We start from the raw sequence: 12,406 nt of genomic DNA on the forward strand, positions 1-12,406 counted from the left end.
ATTTTGCTGATCTGTGTAAAGGTGGTTTCCAAGTTTTCAACTAAAACAACAATTAAAATTTTTGTTATTGTCCACATTTTGTAGTTGCTTGGGTTTAGGTTAGTTTTAATGTCATAGAATAAAACCACTTTGATGCAGGAGGGATGTTAGTGAGCAGAAGGATTTCCTTTTCCGTTTAAAATAATGGGGTGTGACAAGTTCCTCTTTTCTTTTCATTCTAAAATTCCTTTAGGTTTAGTTTTCATAGTAAAACAGAGAAAAAAATCACAGCATATGCTGGAATATTGGTATTTTCTGTGAAAAATAAGGCCATTCAGTGAATGTAGAATTAGAAGTTTTCCTGCCTGTCCACCCACCTGGCCTCTGGGCTGGTGGTTCAAACCATAGAATCATAAAATCAATGAATGGCCTGACTAGGAGGGACCTTAAAGATCATTCCATTCTGCTCCTGCCATGGCAGGGACACCTTCCACTGTCCCAGGGTGATCCAAGCCCCATCCAGCCTGGCCTTGGGCACTTCCAGGGATCCAGGGGCAGCCACAGCTTCTCTGGGCACCTGTGCCAGGGCCTCAGCACCCTGCCAGGGAACAATTCCTTCCCAATATCCCATCTATCCCTCCCCTCTGGCAGTTTGAAGCCATTCCCCCTTGCCCTGCCACTCCAGGCTCATAAATTTTGTCTCTCCATCCTTCTTGTGGGTCCCTTCATGTCCAGGAAGGCCACAGTGAAGACACCCTGAAAGTCTTCTTTTCCAAGCTGAACAAATAAAATTCTCTCAGCCTTTCCTTGTAGGAACCACTCTCCATCCCTCAAATCAACTTTGCAGCTCTTCTTTGGGCTCACCCCAGCAGGTCCATGTCCTCCCCACGTGTCTACCCAAGAGTCTCATGAGCATTTGTGTGTCCAGAGTGGAAAAGACACAGGAAAAATTCCATCTCCTCTTCCTGGTCTCAACCTCTGGGATGTCCTTCCCAGCTTCCAGTTGTCCATGTTAGATGGACACCACACTCCATCTGTCTTGTGGCAGCCCTGTGTGGTGAGGGGTTTTGGGAACTGACTTACAGACCTGCCCCAGGAGCCTCTTGACATTCAGAGCCATTAACCATACATGGCAGCCCCCATTTTTGGAGCCTTCACAGCCTTCCAGCTGCTCATTTCTCAAAAAAAAAGTGGTTTTAGGCAGCCTCAGGTGCATGGATTTCTTGCTGGTCAGTTTGAAGGGTTATGGTGAGAGATGAGAGAGGGTCAGTTTGGGATGTTGTAGGGGGGAGTGGGGGCTGCCCACTCCTCACCTGCTTCCCTGTGAGCCCCTGTGGTGCCAGGAGATGTGAGACAGCCCTGGAGGGGTTTTCCTTACAGCCTTTCACAACCTATGGACACGTCTCCAGCCATCTGCTCAATTTCAGTATTTTAGGATCATGATACCACAGATGTGTTGTGAAAATGCTTATTTTTTTTTTTTTTTTAGAGAAACCACTTTTCACAATTTGTCCCCTCTTTCATCACGTGGCCGAGATTCTTCTAAGGGATGTGGCACCACAGAGTGGCAGCCAAAATGAGTTGGAAAGGAGCAGGGGCTGAGCTGAACCTCTGGAAAGCTGGATGGATTATAGGAAAGGGTTTGGAGGAGATGTGGCATCTTGCTGTTAGGGGGTTCCCTGCAAAAGGAAAAGCACTGAAGGCACCTACAAGAGAACATAAATCCCCTCTGTTATGGGCAGATGGACATCCTTTGATTGGACTTCTTCACCAGGACTAGCTGGACAAAAGGAGCAAAGTCACTCCTGGTGCTCAGTTTGTAATGTTTGGTGGGATTTAGGTGCCCTCAGGGTCTTACCCTGGGTCATTTGGTAAGTTGCAGCCTTGCTGTTCAGCATTAATAAATGAAGTTATTTTCCCTGTGTTGGGATCCTGGAAGGACATCCCTGGAGAAAGCTCTCTAAAAGCCTCTCCAGGATAAACAACAAAACAAAGCTCAGGAATGAGAGAATTCAGGGAGAAGCAAGCAGCTGTAGGAGCCTCCACACGCTGCTCCTGATGTCTCAGGGACTTTTGACATGCTGAGAAGGTGGTGACCTTGAAAAGTCAGCAGAGTGGTGCTGCACAGTGAGGTCATCCAGAGCTGAAACCTTCTATTTTTCTGAAAAAAAAAGCTCTGAGCAGGTATTTCCTGCATATTTCTCCCTCCAAAGCTGGCTGGGGTGTCCATTCCAAGAGGGAGGGTACATGTAATTTATTAAGAAGGTGGCCAGGTACTTATTTACAACGGCTCTGCTGAAGGAGCAGATAGATTGAGATAAGGGAAATGAAGAGCTCTCTAGGTGTGTTGGCAAAGAAAAATGCTCACTGGAGGTTGAATTAAACACTTCAGGGCATGCAAGGCTGAAAGATAAGCTAAGAACTTTGGCTGTGGACATACAGAGCAATGTTTTCACTGCTCCTCCTGTGCTAATGGGAAGAAAAGCCTGGTTGGTTTGAAAGGAACAACTCTTTGACCCTTTCCCTTGGTTCAGACTTGAGCAGAGCCTGATCTGGGCATGAGTGTGTTTGTAAAATAGAGAGCTGCAGGAATTCCCCATGGAAAAGGAGAGGCTGGGGTCGGTGCATCCAGGAAGTGGTGGTGCTCAGGGAATTTGAAGGTGATGCCTGGTTAGACCACAGGAGATGACACTCGGCCCATTTCTCGACACCGCATTTTCAAAACTGCCCACATGAAGGAGATTGTTTAGGAGGAGAACTCAGGAGGGTGGAAAAATGCAAATGCCAGGTTTGATCATTGGAAACAGTGAGAAAAAAAATGAATGATGGGAGCCACGAGAGAGTTGAGCAACGCTGAAAAGAGATTCTGATCTTTATAGACTTTCCCAATCTTTTCTAAAGGTTTGGTTGTTGGGTTGTTGTTGGGTTTTTTCTGGGTGGAGGAGAAGGTTGGAAGGTTCATAAGGTTCCCACCTGATGATCAATAATAATGACAGGGAGCTGAAAGAACTGGGTTCTCCTAAAGATAAATTGACTTTAGAGAGGGAGAAAGTGTTTACACCTGGAAGCAAAGTAGAAACCAAAAGAGGGTGCTTGGGGAGATGTTATCACACTCCAGGAGCTGCGAGTGAGCCAGCAGCAGGAGGAGGAGGAGGAGGAGCAGGAGGAGGAAGGTGCTCAGCTCTGCTCTGCAGCAGAGCCACTGCTCACGGGGAGATGTTTTGAGATTCCAGCCTGCACTTCCAGCTGAGAGTCAAGTGACTCCACAGTGCCCCATGAAATGCCAGATTTGCGTGGCACCATCAACCTGCGGGGCCTGATGACACCTTGAGAACAAGGCTCTTGCTGGAGATTGTCTTTTGCAGACTGAACTTTCCAGACTCTAACACAGATCAAAGTGAGGTGTGACTGTTTCCCTGCTGTACTGAGCAGAGAGCAGTGTGAAAAAGCAATTAGAGGTATTTCTATATGTTTTTGGGGTTTTTTTTTTTAATCTTAGATAATCTTCCCAGCAATGGAAACGAATAGTTGAGGGCACCAACCTACAAACTCCTCTTCCTATGACTGGTGTTTTCATTTTACCACTGTAGTAACCACCAAAAAATACAACCCAGAGACAGGTTTGAGTTTGGTGTTCACATAATTAAAGTTTATGAGGTTGGAATCCCAAACTCCATCAGGGTCCTACTGATACAGCTCAGGAAAATCCTTCTGGCCTCACAGCATTGTGGATGGAGCCTGCAGCAGGTTGATGGTACCACAGTGGATGCTTTATCTTTGTTGGGAACTGGGTGAGGGGCTTTGGAAAGCTTTGGGAAGGATGTTGGTGGCTGCAGTTGGTGTGGAAACAAACTCTACAGATGTCCCCACCAGAGTTAACCTCAGACATCAGAAAACATCCACATTTTGTACTCTCTGTCATCAGTGGCTGGAGGATGAGTAGGAACAAGTAAACTGATGTTTTTCCCTGGGGACTTCAAGGAAGGCATCTCCAGATGGTTTACAGAGAGAGGACCACTTAGCTCCCAATCCTAAAGCTGGGAATACCTCCTAAGTCCCAGTCTTGTGGGAGTTCAAAGGATTAAAATTTGGGTATGTGGCACCCTAAAACTCAACAAGGTGACAGAGGCAACTCAACAAGTCCTCTGAAGCCTGAAACAATGTTTTAGAAGGTATCTTTAGTCTAGAAATTTTGGTCCAGTGCTTTGTACAATATTTACCAGCGAAACAAAAATGTACACTTGGCATGGGCTCCATTTAACAGATGGCTTTCTGCCAGCTGTGTGAATTAATCTAAAGCTCAGAAAACCCCATATCTAGCCACTGAGATAAGGAAAATGAGTTTAATGGGTCCTTTCCTCAGTTTTCTCCTGCGGGTTCCTGCAGGTGCCTGCAGGAACTCATCTCCTTCCTCCAGCTGAGGTCTCTGCGTGGCCTTCAACCAGGGCTGAACTTCCCTGGGTGGGACAGTTTCAAGGAACTGCTCCATCCTCGTTGTCAGGGATCATGGAGTGATTCACCTGGAGACTTCCAGGGTGCAGACATGCCCCAGCCACCCAGGGGAGTTTGAGTCTGGCCAGCACAGCCAGTGGGGGCAAGGCCATGATTCACCCCAGCCCAAAGCACACACCTCAGCTGGGCAGGGGCATGGAAATGTCTGCTGCTCTCTGATTGCAGAGCAGCCTGGGGTGAGCTGGGGCACCCCAGCAAGCATTGGAGTGTGGGTGACAGGGACACAATTTCGGGGCAGGGTGAGCTCCTTCCCCCTTTTAATGCAATGGAGAGAAGGGGCACTTCTGGAGGGCAGTTCATGCTGTTTGTCTCAGCCTCCCTGCCTGGGGCAGGATGAATTGTCCTCTAATGTTGAGATTAATCATCTCCCAGAAGTCCAGCAGAGGTGGAAAGAGGCACCCAAGTTCAGGAAATCAGCTGGAGATCCTTTGCTTTCCCACTCACCTTCCACCTTGTCCACCTGAAGTTCATTTAGTGCAGGGCATGCTCTTGGCTGAGCTGATTAATCCTGATTCTAAACTCCTAGCTGGAGCCATTTGGGATCCAGAAATGGATGTCCTTATTTGCCTGGAAAGGATGGATTTGTAAGGATTAATCTGCAGTTGGCAAAGCCCTTGAGATGTGGCTCCTGACCATGTGAATGTCACCTTCTTCTCACTTCTGTCCCCTCTAACCAGGTCCCCTCCAGGAGAGGAGTTAATTGGCTGCAAGGACCCTTCTTTTTAAAACAAAGTAATTTAAAAATAATTTTTATCCTAGCCTAGAGAACTGCTAAAGTCAAGCTAATTTTCTTCTGGACTTTGGCAACGATGGAATTCTCGTGTTATTTTTCAAGTCAGAGCAAAAGAGAGTGAAGGCTTTATTCCCTGACAGCCCTGTTGGTAATTTAAACACACCAGGCTGTTCCCAAATGAAAACCACACAGCAAAAAAATGAATGTAAACAGAAATACACACTGCCCAGGCAGGTTCCTCTTTGTCATTAATTCAGGGCAGAAAAGACAATCAAGAGATTTAATTAGAAGAAAAGGAAATTATACTCTAAAAATCCCTTCAGATTTAGTAATCAAGGTTATTATTAGAAGCACCAGTAAAAAACACTTTAAAAATCTATCTAATTAGGTGCATATCTGCTGATCTCCCTGCAGAGCTGACTTGTTTGTCTCCAAGGCTTCACCAACATAAAGGTTCATGGACACTCCTTTCAAGACTTCCACTGGGCTGAGCACAGTTTGCACTCAAGTTTAATTTGGATTGGGTTTTGGTTGTTGGTTTGGCTTTAATTTCACTCCCCTCTCTTTAACCAAAGCCCCACAGAATGATGATGTTCCCCTTCCCAAATTCTTGGTGCTGCCTTTCCAAAGACTCAGAGCTTGATGGTTTCAGCTGCTGGAGTTATTCCTTTGGGTAGCTCCAAAAGTCCTTTTGACTCAGCTGCCAAAATTTCCTATAAAACATCTTTTAGGGGTGTGTTTGTGTCTCAAAGAAAGAAATCCATGTGTGACCCCCTGGTGGAAAAGGGAAAGGGAAAGGGAAAGGGAAAGGGAAAGGGAAAGGGAAAGGGAATAGAAAAAGAAAAGGAAAGGGAAAAGGAAAAGGAAAAGGAAAAGGAAAAGGAAAAGGAAAAGGAAAAGGAAAAGGAAAAGGAAAAGGAAAAGGAAAAGGAAAAGGAAAAGGAAAAGGAAAAGGAAAAGGAAGGAAGGGAAGGAAGGAAGGAAGGAAGGAAGGAAGGAAGGAAGGAAGGAAGGAAGGAAGGAAGGAAGGAAGGAAGGAAGGAAGGAAGGAAGGAAGGAAGGAAGGAAGGAAGGAAGGAAGGAAGGAAGGAAGGAAGGAAGGAAGGAAGGAAGGAAGGAAGGAAGGAAGGAAGGAAGGAAGGAAGGAAGGAAGGAAGGAAGGAAGGAAGGAAGGATGGATTTCACAGCACAGTGATGGATTAAGGCTTTGGGGGGATTAATGAAAGGAATATATTAAAAACAGAGTTTGCTGCCTTGCTGGACCTGTAGGGAACTGCAGGAAATGTTGTTTTGGGGAAGAATAACAATGAAAATGGTGTTTTCTGGTGAGGAGGAATGCCGAGGAACTAAAGACATTGATTTCCTGTCCCCATTCTTCTTAACCAAGCACAAAGGTGAAACCCAGCCTCACAGCATCTCTTTTCCCCTGTTTTTCTTGCCCAGGTCCCTGGCCATTGGTCACCAGTACTCCTCCCTGGGGACTCAGCCCATCCTGTGTGGGAGCATCCCGGGCCTGGTGCCCAAGCAGCTGCGCTTCTGTCGGAACTACGTGGAGATCATGCCCAGCGTGGCAGAAGGAGTGAAGATTGGCATCCAGGAATGCCAGCACCAGTTTCGAGGGAGAAGGTGGAACTGCACCACTGTCAACGACAGCTTGGCCATCTTTGGGCCCGTGCTGGATAAAGGTGAGTGAGGAGCTACGGGTTTGGAAAGATCTGTGGTGGAATTGGCAGCAGAAGTCTTGAGAAACCTCCTGTGAACTCGTTGCCTTCTGAAAAAATGTTCTGAAAAATGTCCTGCAAGAGACAGGGCTGGAGCTGGATAAAGGAGTGGGGTTATCTCAGTTCCAGCTGGGAGCAGGAGGTTGGACTGGAGACCTCCCTGAGTCCCTTTCAGCATGAGTTATCCCATGATCCTGAATGCTGGGAATGAGCACAGAGGGTTTCTGTGTTTGCAGCGCTCAAGCTGGACCTGGCTCCTTTTCTGAGCCCGTGCTGTGATTTCAGCTCTCTAGAGGATGGCAGAGGGGAAATGATGGGCTGTGGGGGATGGTTCCTAGGGACTGGACTATCAGATAACAGCAGTTTTTATACTGTTATGAAATACAAGGAAGATCAGGGGAAATACAGTGAAGGCCTGGGGAAATCACCATCAATTAATGCTTCTGCATTCCTTCGTTGTGAACATAGTAAATTAGGACAGTGTTCAATTCAGGAAACAGTTTCTGCACCCCTTGACAGAAGTGGGAATTCTCAGAAATTTTTTTACCTATGTTGTTGAATCTTGTGAGATTTAAGCCCTAAGCTAAGCTTACATATCTGTTTTTTTCCCTTATAAGTTGGTAGGGGCCTGTGAGAGCTCTTTTATCCTTCTTTGAACTTGTTGGGTGTCTTTTAAAACCCAGCCTGGTCCTGCTGGTCTCACTAAGTCTGGGATAAGTTTTACCTTTCCTTTAGCACAAAAGGGCCCTTCCTTCCTTCCTTCCTTCCCTCCTTCCTTCCTTCCTTCCTTCCTTCCTTCCTTCCTTCCTTCCTTCCTTCCTTCCTTCCTTCCTTCCTTCCTTCCTTCCTTCCTTCCTTCCTTCCTTCCTTCCTTCCTTCCTTCTCTCATGTAAAAGAGGAAGGAGCCTTTGCAATATTTTCAGGCAATCTGGTGTATGTTATTGATCCATACCCACCTTGGGGTGTGTTCTGCAGTGCTTCCCATCTGTTTTTTTTTTTTTCAGTTTTTCCCCCAAATCAGAACAGATTTGGGCATTTTCTTCCCCCAGACCATGTTGCTCCAAGCCCCATCCCACCCGGCCTTGAGGACTTCCAGGGATGGGAAGTCCACGACCTCCCCAGGCAATGTTCTCCCAGACAGTCTGGGATTTTACACCCCACATCTCCTGCAGCAATTATCCTCGTGGATAAACTGCTCCTCACCTCCCTGCTGACCGGAGGAACCCCAGTCCCACAATCTGCCCAATTCCCTCATCTCCCAGCGGGGCCGGCACCGGGGGTCTGTCCCTGCTCCACACTGGAGGCTCTCGGTAGCCAGGCTCAGGGAGGGAGAGGAGACTGGGACGATTTCATAACTGAAGAATGTTGTTCCTTGAGGGAGAATCAAACCACCCTTCAGTTTTGCTTCACCTACAGCAGGAGGGGGGGGGGAGAAAAAAAAACAGCTCAGTCGCATTCTTGTGCGGCAGATCCCCCAGGGTAGGAACATACTTGAGCTCCTACCCAGAAAGAGAGAAGGGGAAAAGGAGAGAGAGAAAGCAAGGAAGCAAAAATCTGGTTTGTAGCTTGGATTTTAAGTCACTCAGGGTCTGAGTGCAGCTCCCCTGGGAGTCAGTGGGGACCCCATCCTCCCTCAGCAGCTCCTGCAGCATCTCCCCTTTGCCTCCCAGACTATCTGCACTCCTTTCACTGAAAAGGATCTGTTTTAATGCCTTCAGGAAATCCTTTCCAGGCCCAAATCTCGCTGAGGCTGCCTCACTGTCTGGGCTGCCCTTGCTGCTGTGGTAGCTCATTTCTTATTCAGGACTGGCCTTGAGCTGTGATTCAGCAGTGCCAAACTGTCACCAGACTCTGGTCCTGTTAAGAGCCATGTTCTGATATCTCATCTAAAACCAGACTCTTTTCCCCCGTCAGCCTTTTTATGGAGAAAGATCCCACATCTCTTAGCTAAGACTATACTTCTGCATAATCTTTTTTAGCCAGGCCTAATCTTCCCTTCCAGCCCTAACAATTCTGGGATTTTGGAGTGAATCACACATTAGACAGGAATGGCACTGATGAGCTCAGCTACCAGGGAATGATGATGTCCAGGGGATCCTGACCTGCTGCTGTTGAAGACAACACTTGACCCTAAATCCCTCTTGCCCTTTGTATGTCACCCAGGGCAGAGGAAGAGCAGAAATCCCCCATCCCACCCTATTTATTCAATTATCCAGACAGATGTGGACTTTCTATCCCTGGGAATGTCCAAGGCCAGGTTGGATGGGCTTGGAGCAACCTGGGAAAGTGGAAGGTGTCCCTGCTTGTGGAATGTGTCCCTGCCCATGGCAGGGGTGTAATGAGATGAGCTTTAGGGTCAGGGCTGTGGGACAGGGTTTTTCTCCTTCTCTGTGGTCTTGGGATTGTATGGGCAGGTGTGCAGCTTCATGGAGAAACAATCAGACAGGTGCCATTGCTGGGTCTTCCTTGCAAATCCCCAGGAAATGGGAGTTTTGGTCAGTTTGGACTACTTGGAATGCAAAAAAGCAGGATTCCTGTATGGGGAAAGAATTGAGTCTGATCTCTTTCTCTCTACCTGGACTTAATCTGCTTATCATTTCTGATATAAAGACACTACAACTCATGTCTAATCTCCCAGAAGCCCAAGTCTCAACTGCTGGACAGTAGAAAGATCCTCCCACTTGAATATTTGCAACAGTAACATCAAAAGGAAAAATGCTGTAGTATTGAAAGGGAAAATATTGTTATTTGTTTCTTCACCTGTGTTTCATGAAGTGGAGAAAAACATGGCAATGGCCACATGACCTGAAGTGACCACCTGAGCCACAGCTCATGCTCAGCCACTTGCCTGAGAGGCCTGGCAGTTTTTAATGCAGTTGTTGCTCCTTTCAGTTCACCAAGGAGAAGGGGAGATTTTTGAGTTGCCTCCAAAGGAGGCAAGACAAAACTTTGGAGGACGTAGGAGAAGGACAACCCATCACTGACAGCAGAAAGTGAGCAGTGCAACCTGGCAGGCATTTTCCATCTCCAGCTGAAGTGCCATGCATGGGGAATTGTGCCTTTTGCCCTTATTTTAGCTTTTGTGGCCTGAAGAGGCTGTTCATGCTCGAGCTGTGAGTTTAGAGTCTCTCAGTGCCGCGCGAGCTCTCTTTGAAACTCCTCTGGGCAGAAATATGAACCAATCTCAAGAGAAGTAATACAATTAAAGCTTATCATGGCCCTGTCTCTTTAAAGGACCTCGGCACATAATTAAGTCAAAATAAAAGTTTCCTCTCTCTCCTCCCCCCCATTCAATAAAAGTAAATTACCTCCAACTATTTAAGCCCGCTGTTCGTTTAAATTCAAAAAGGGAGCCCTTGTCTATCTATTTCTTTCACTCACTCCCACCTCCTTCTGCTAAAGACTGGCCAGGGCTTTAAACCTGCCAGCTGGGCTGAGAAATGGTTAATAGTTATTGTGGAGGAGCAGCTTTTAATGAACTATTGAAGAATGATACATTGATGGAGTAATGGGAGTTTAAGTCTCTCTGTAATGAAACAGGTTCTCAGCGCCGACCCATTGTGGTGTAAATACGGCACGTCTCTCCCACTGTTTGGTCAGGACTAAATAGCAGAGGCCAGAGGGGGGTCTGCTGATGGGGTCTCCGCTTTAGTTAATCAATCTGATTGGATTAGGGTCACTGAGATCCCTAATAATGTCAAAGGTTACGCCAAACTGGATTAAATGCTTTGTTGGAGAGGGCTCGGATTCTTTCAGCCCCGGCCGGCAGGGCTTGTTTATTAGACTTTAACACTCGTGTGCAGCCTTGGGAAGCCACTCCTGCCCTTCCTGCGTGCACGAGGGGGTGGGAAAGAGCTGGGACAGGGGTGTCCCGTGGCTCTGCACCCATGGGATGTGCCCTGTGAGGATGTACTGCAAATTCCCCAGCGGACAAATGAGAGCCTGATGGGTGACCAAGGCCCAGGAGGCATAAATTCACTCCGGAAATAATGGTTGGCTGCTGAGCCCGCTCCAGGCAAATGTCGAGAGTCACAGCAGTGCTGGAGTGACCCTCTGCTCGTGTCTCCCAGGGTTAATCCTGTCTGTGTCCAGCAAAGCCATGTCCTTTCACTGAATTCACGGAATTCACAGAGTTCACAGAATTCATGGAATTCACAGAATTCCCAGAATGACCAGGTTGGAGAGACCTCCAAGGTCATCGAGTCCAACCCAGCCCCAACACCTCAACTAAACCCTGGCACCCAGTGCCACATCCAGGCTTTGTTAAACACACCCAGGGATGGGGACTCCACCACCTCCCCGGGCAGCCATTCCAGAACTTTATCACTCTTTCTGGGAAAAACTTTTCCCTGCTATCCAACCTGTATTTCCCTGGAGGCTGTGAGCTCTGGTTGTGTCAGTGCTGCTGGAGACAGAGCCCAGCCCCAGCTGAGCACAGGCACCTTTCAGGAGCTGTGAGAGTGATGGGGGCACCCCTGAGTCTCCTTTTCTCCTGAGTCTCCTTTTGGTGCAGCTCCTGTTTGTGCTCCCACCAGGCTGAGCATGGGATGAAATGTGGGGTATTTCAAACCACTGCATGGCTTTGCTATTAACCTGGGGGGGTGTCTTGCCTTCCAGCACTTCCATCTCAAATCAAGGTGGGATGGGATTTCCCTGTTTTCTTCCCCAGAATAACCACAAAGCCGAAACATTTCCTCTTGTCTTCCCTCACCACGTTCCTGTAGATGACACTCTCCTACAGTGCCCTTCAGGAAGTGACACCAAATAACCCCTTTGAAGGTTTCCTGGCAGAGGAGAGCGTGTTACCAGCAGGGATCTGAAATCCCTGGATCTCCAGTGCCTCACTCCTTCCCACAGCAGAGCACACAGTGCCTGTTCGTGGCCTGACGTGACTGTTATTATCCAAGCAGGCTCCTTGCGTGATCCAGACTGGAGAATTTCCCCTCGAGACTTCTGGAAGGAAACCAAAATCTGAATTTGACTGCAACATCTCTTCCCAAAGGACATTTTGCCTTGACATATCACCAAGAGATAGACAGCCTCCTCTTTACAAATCTCCTCCACCGCTCTGGTGTTGACAACCAGCCCCTCCATCTTCTCTTCTAGCACTGACCATTTTCTTTGCTTCTTCCTAAAAAGTTGAAACTGGGGCCTGCAGAAGAGCAGTGGGTCAGCAAAACTTTGGGTCCTTGATGCCAGACAGCGAGACAGGTCGAGGTAGTTCCAGTTGTTGCTGGGGTCCTCCAGGGCATGATTCATCTGAGGTATTCCAGACAGTTTGGATTAAATTATTCACACCCTGACGTTTCTACATCTCTCCATCAATCACTGAGGGAATCCAGGGAGACCGGCCCTGGATGAGAAGGCTCTTGCTCCCAGGGACTACATGAAGGGCAGAGCAGGCATCTGTCTAGCTCCTGAGAGAGGTGGGACTCAAATCACATCCAGTTCCTTGTGGAAT

At 47.7% G+C, this 12,406-nt stretch overlaps 1 protein-coding gene across 2 annotated transcripts in view; it reads left to right on the forward strand.

The window, feature by feature from the left end:
• The window catches only part of WNT3A (Wnt family member 3A), a 102,025-nt gene that overhangs the window by 47,270 nt on the left and 42,349 nt on the right, over nt 1-12,406 (forward strand). For both annotated transcript variants that reach the window (XM_059838080.1, XM_059838088.1), the window contains exon 2: nt 6,668-6,909. In XM_059838080.1, coding sequence (XP_059694063.1) covers nt 6,668-6,909 — 242 coding nt within the window. The remainder of the gene's footprint in view (nt 1-6,667; nt 6,910-12,406) is intronic.

Source organism: Haemorhous mexicanus, chromosome 1, assembly GCF_027477595.1.
Source record: "Haemorhous mexicanus isolate bHaeMex1 chromosome 1, bHaeMex1.pri, whole genome shotgun sequence".
NCBI classification, from domain to species: Eukaryota; Metazoa; Chordata; class Aves; order Passeriformes; family Fringillidae; genus Haemorhous; species Haemorhous mexicanus.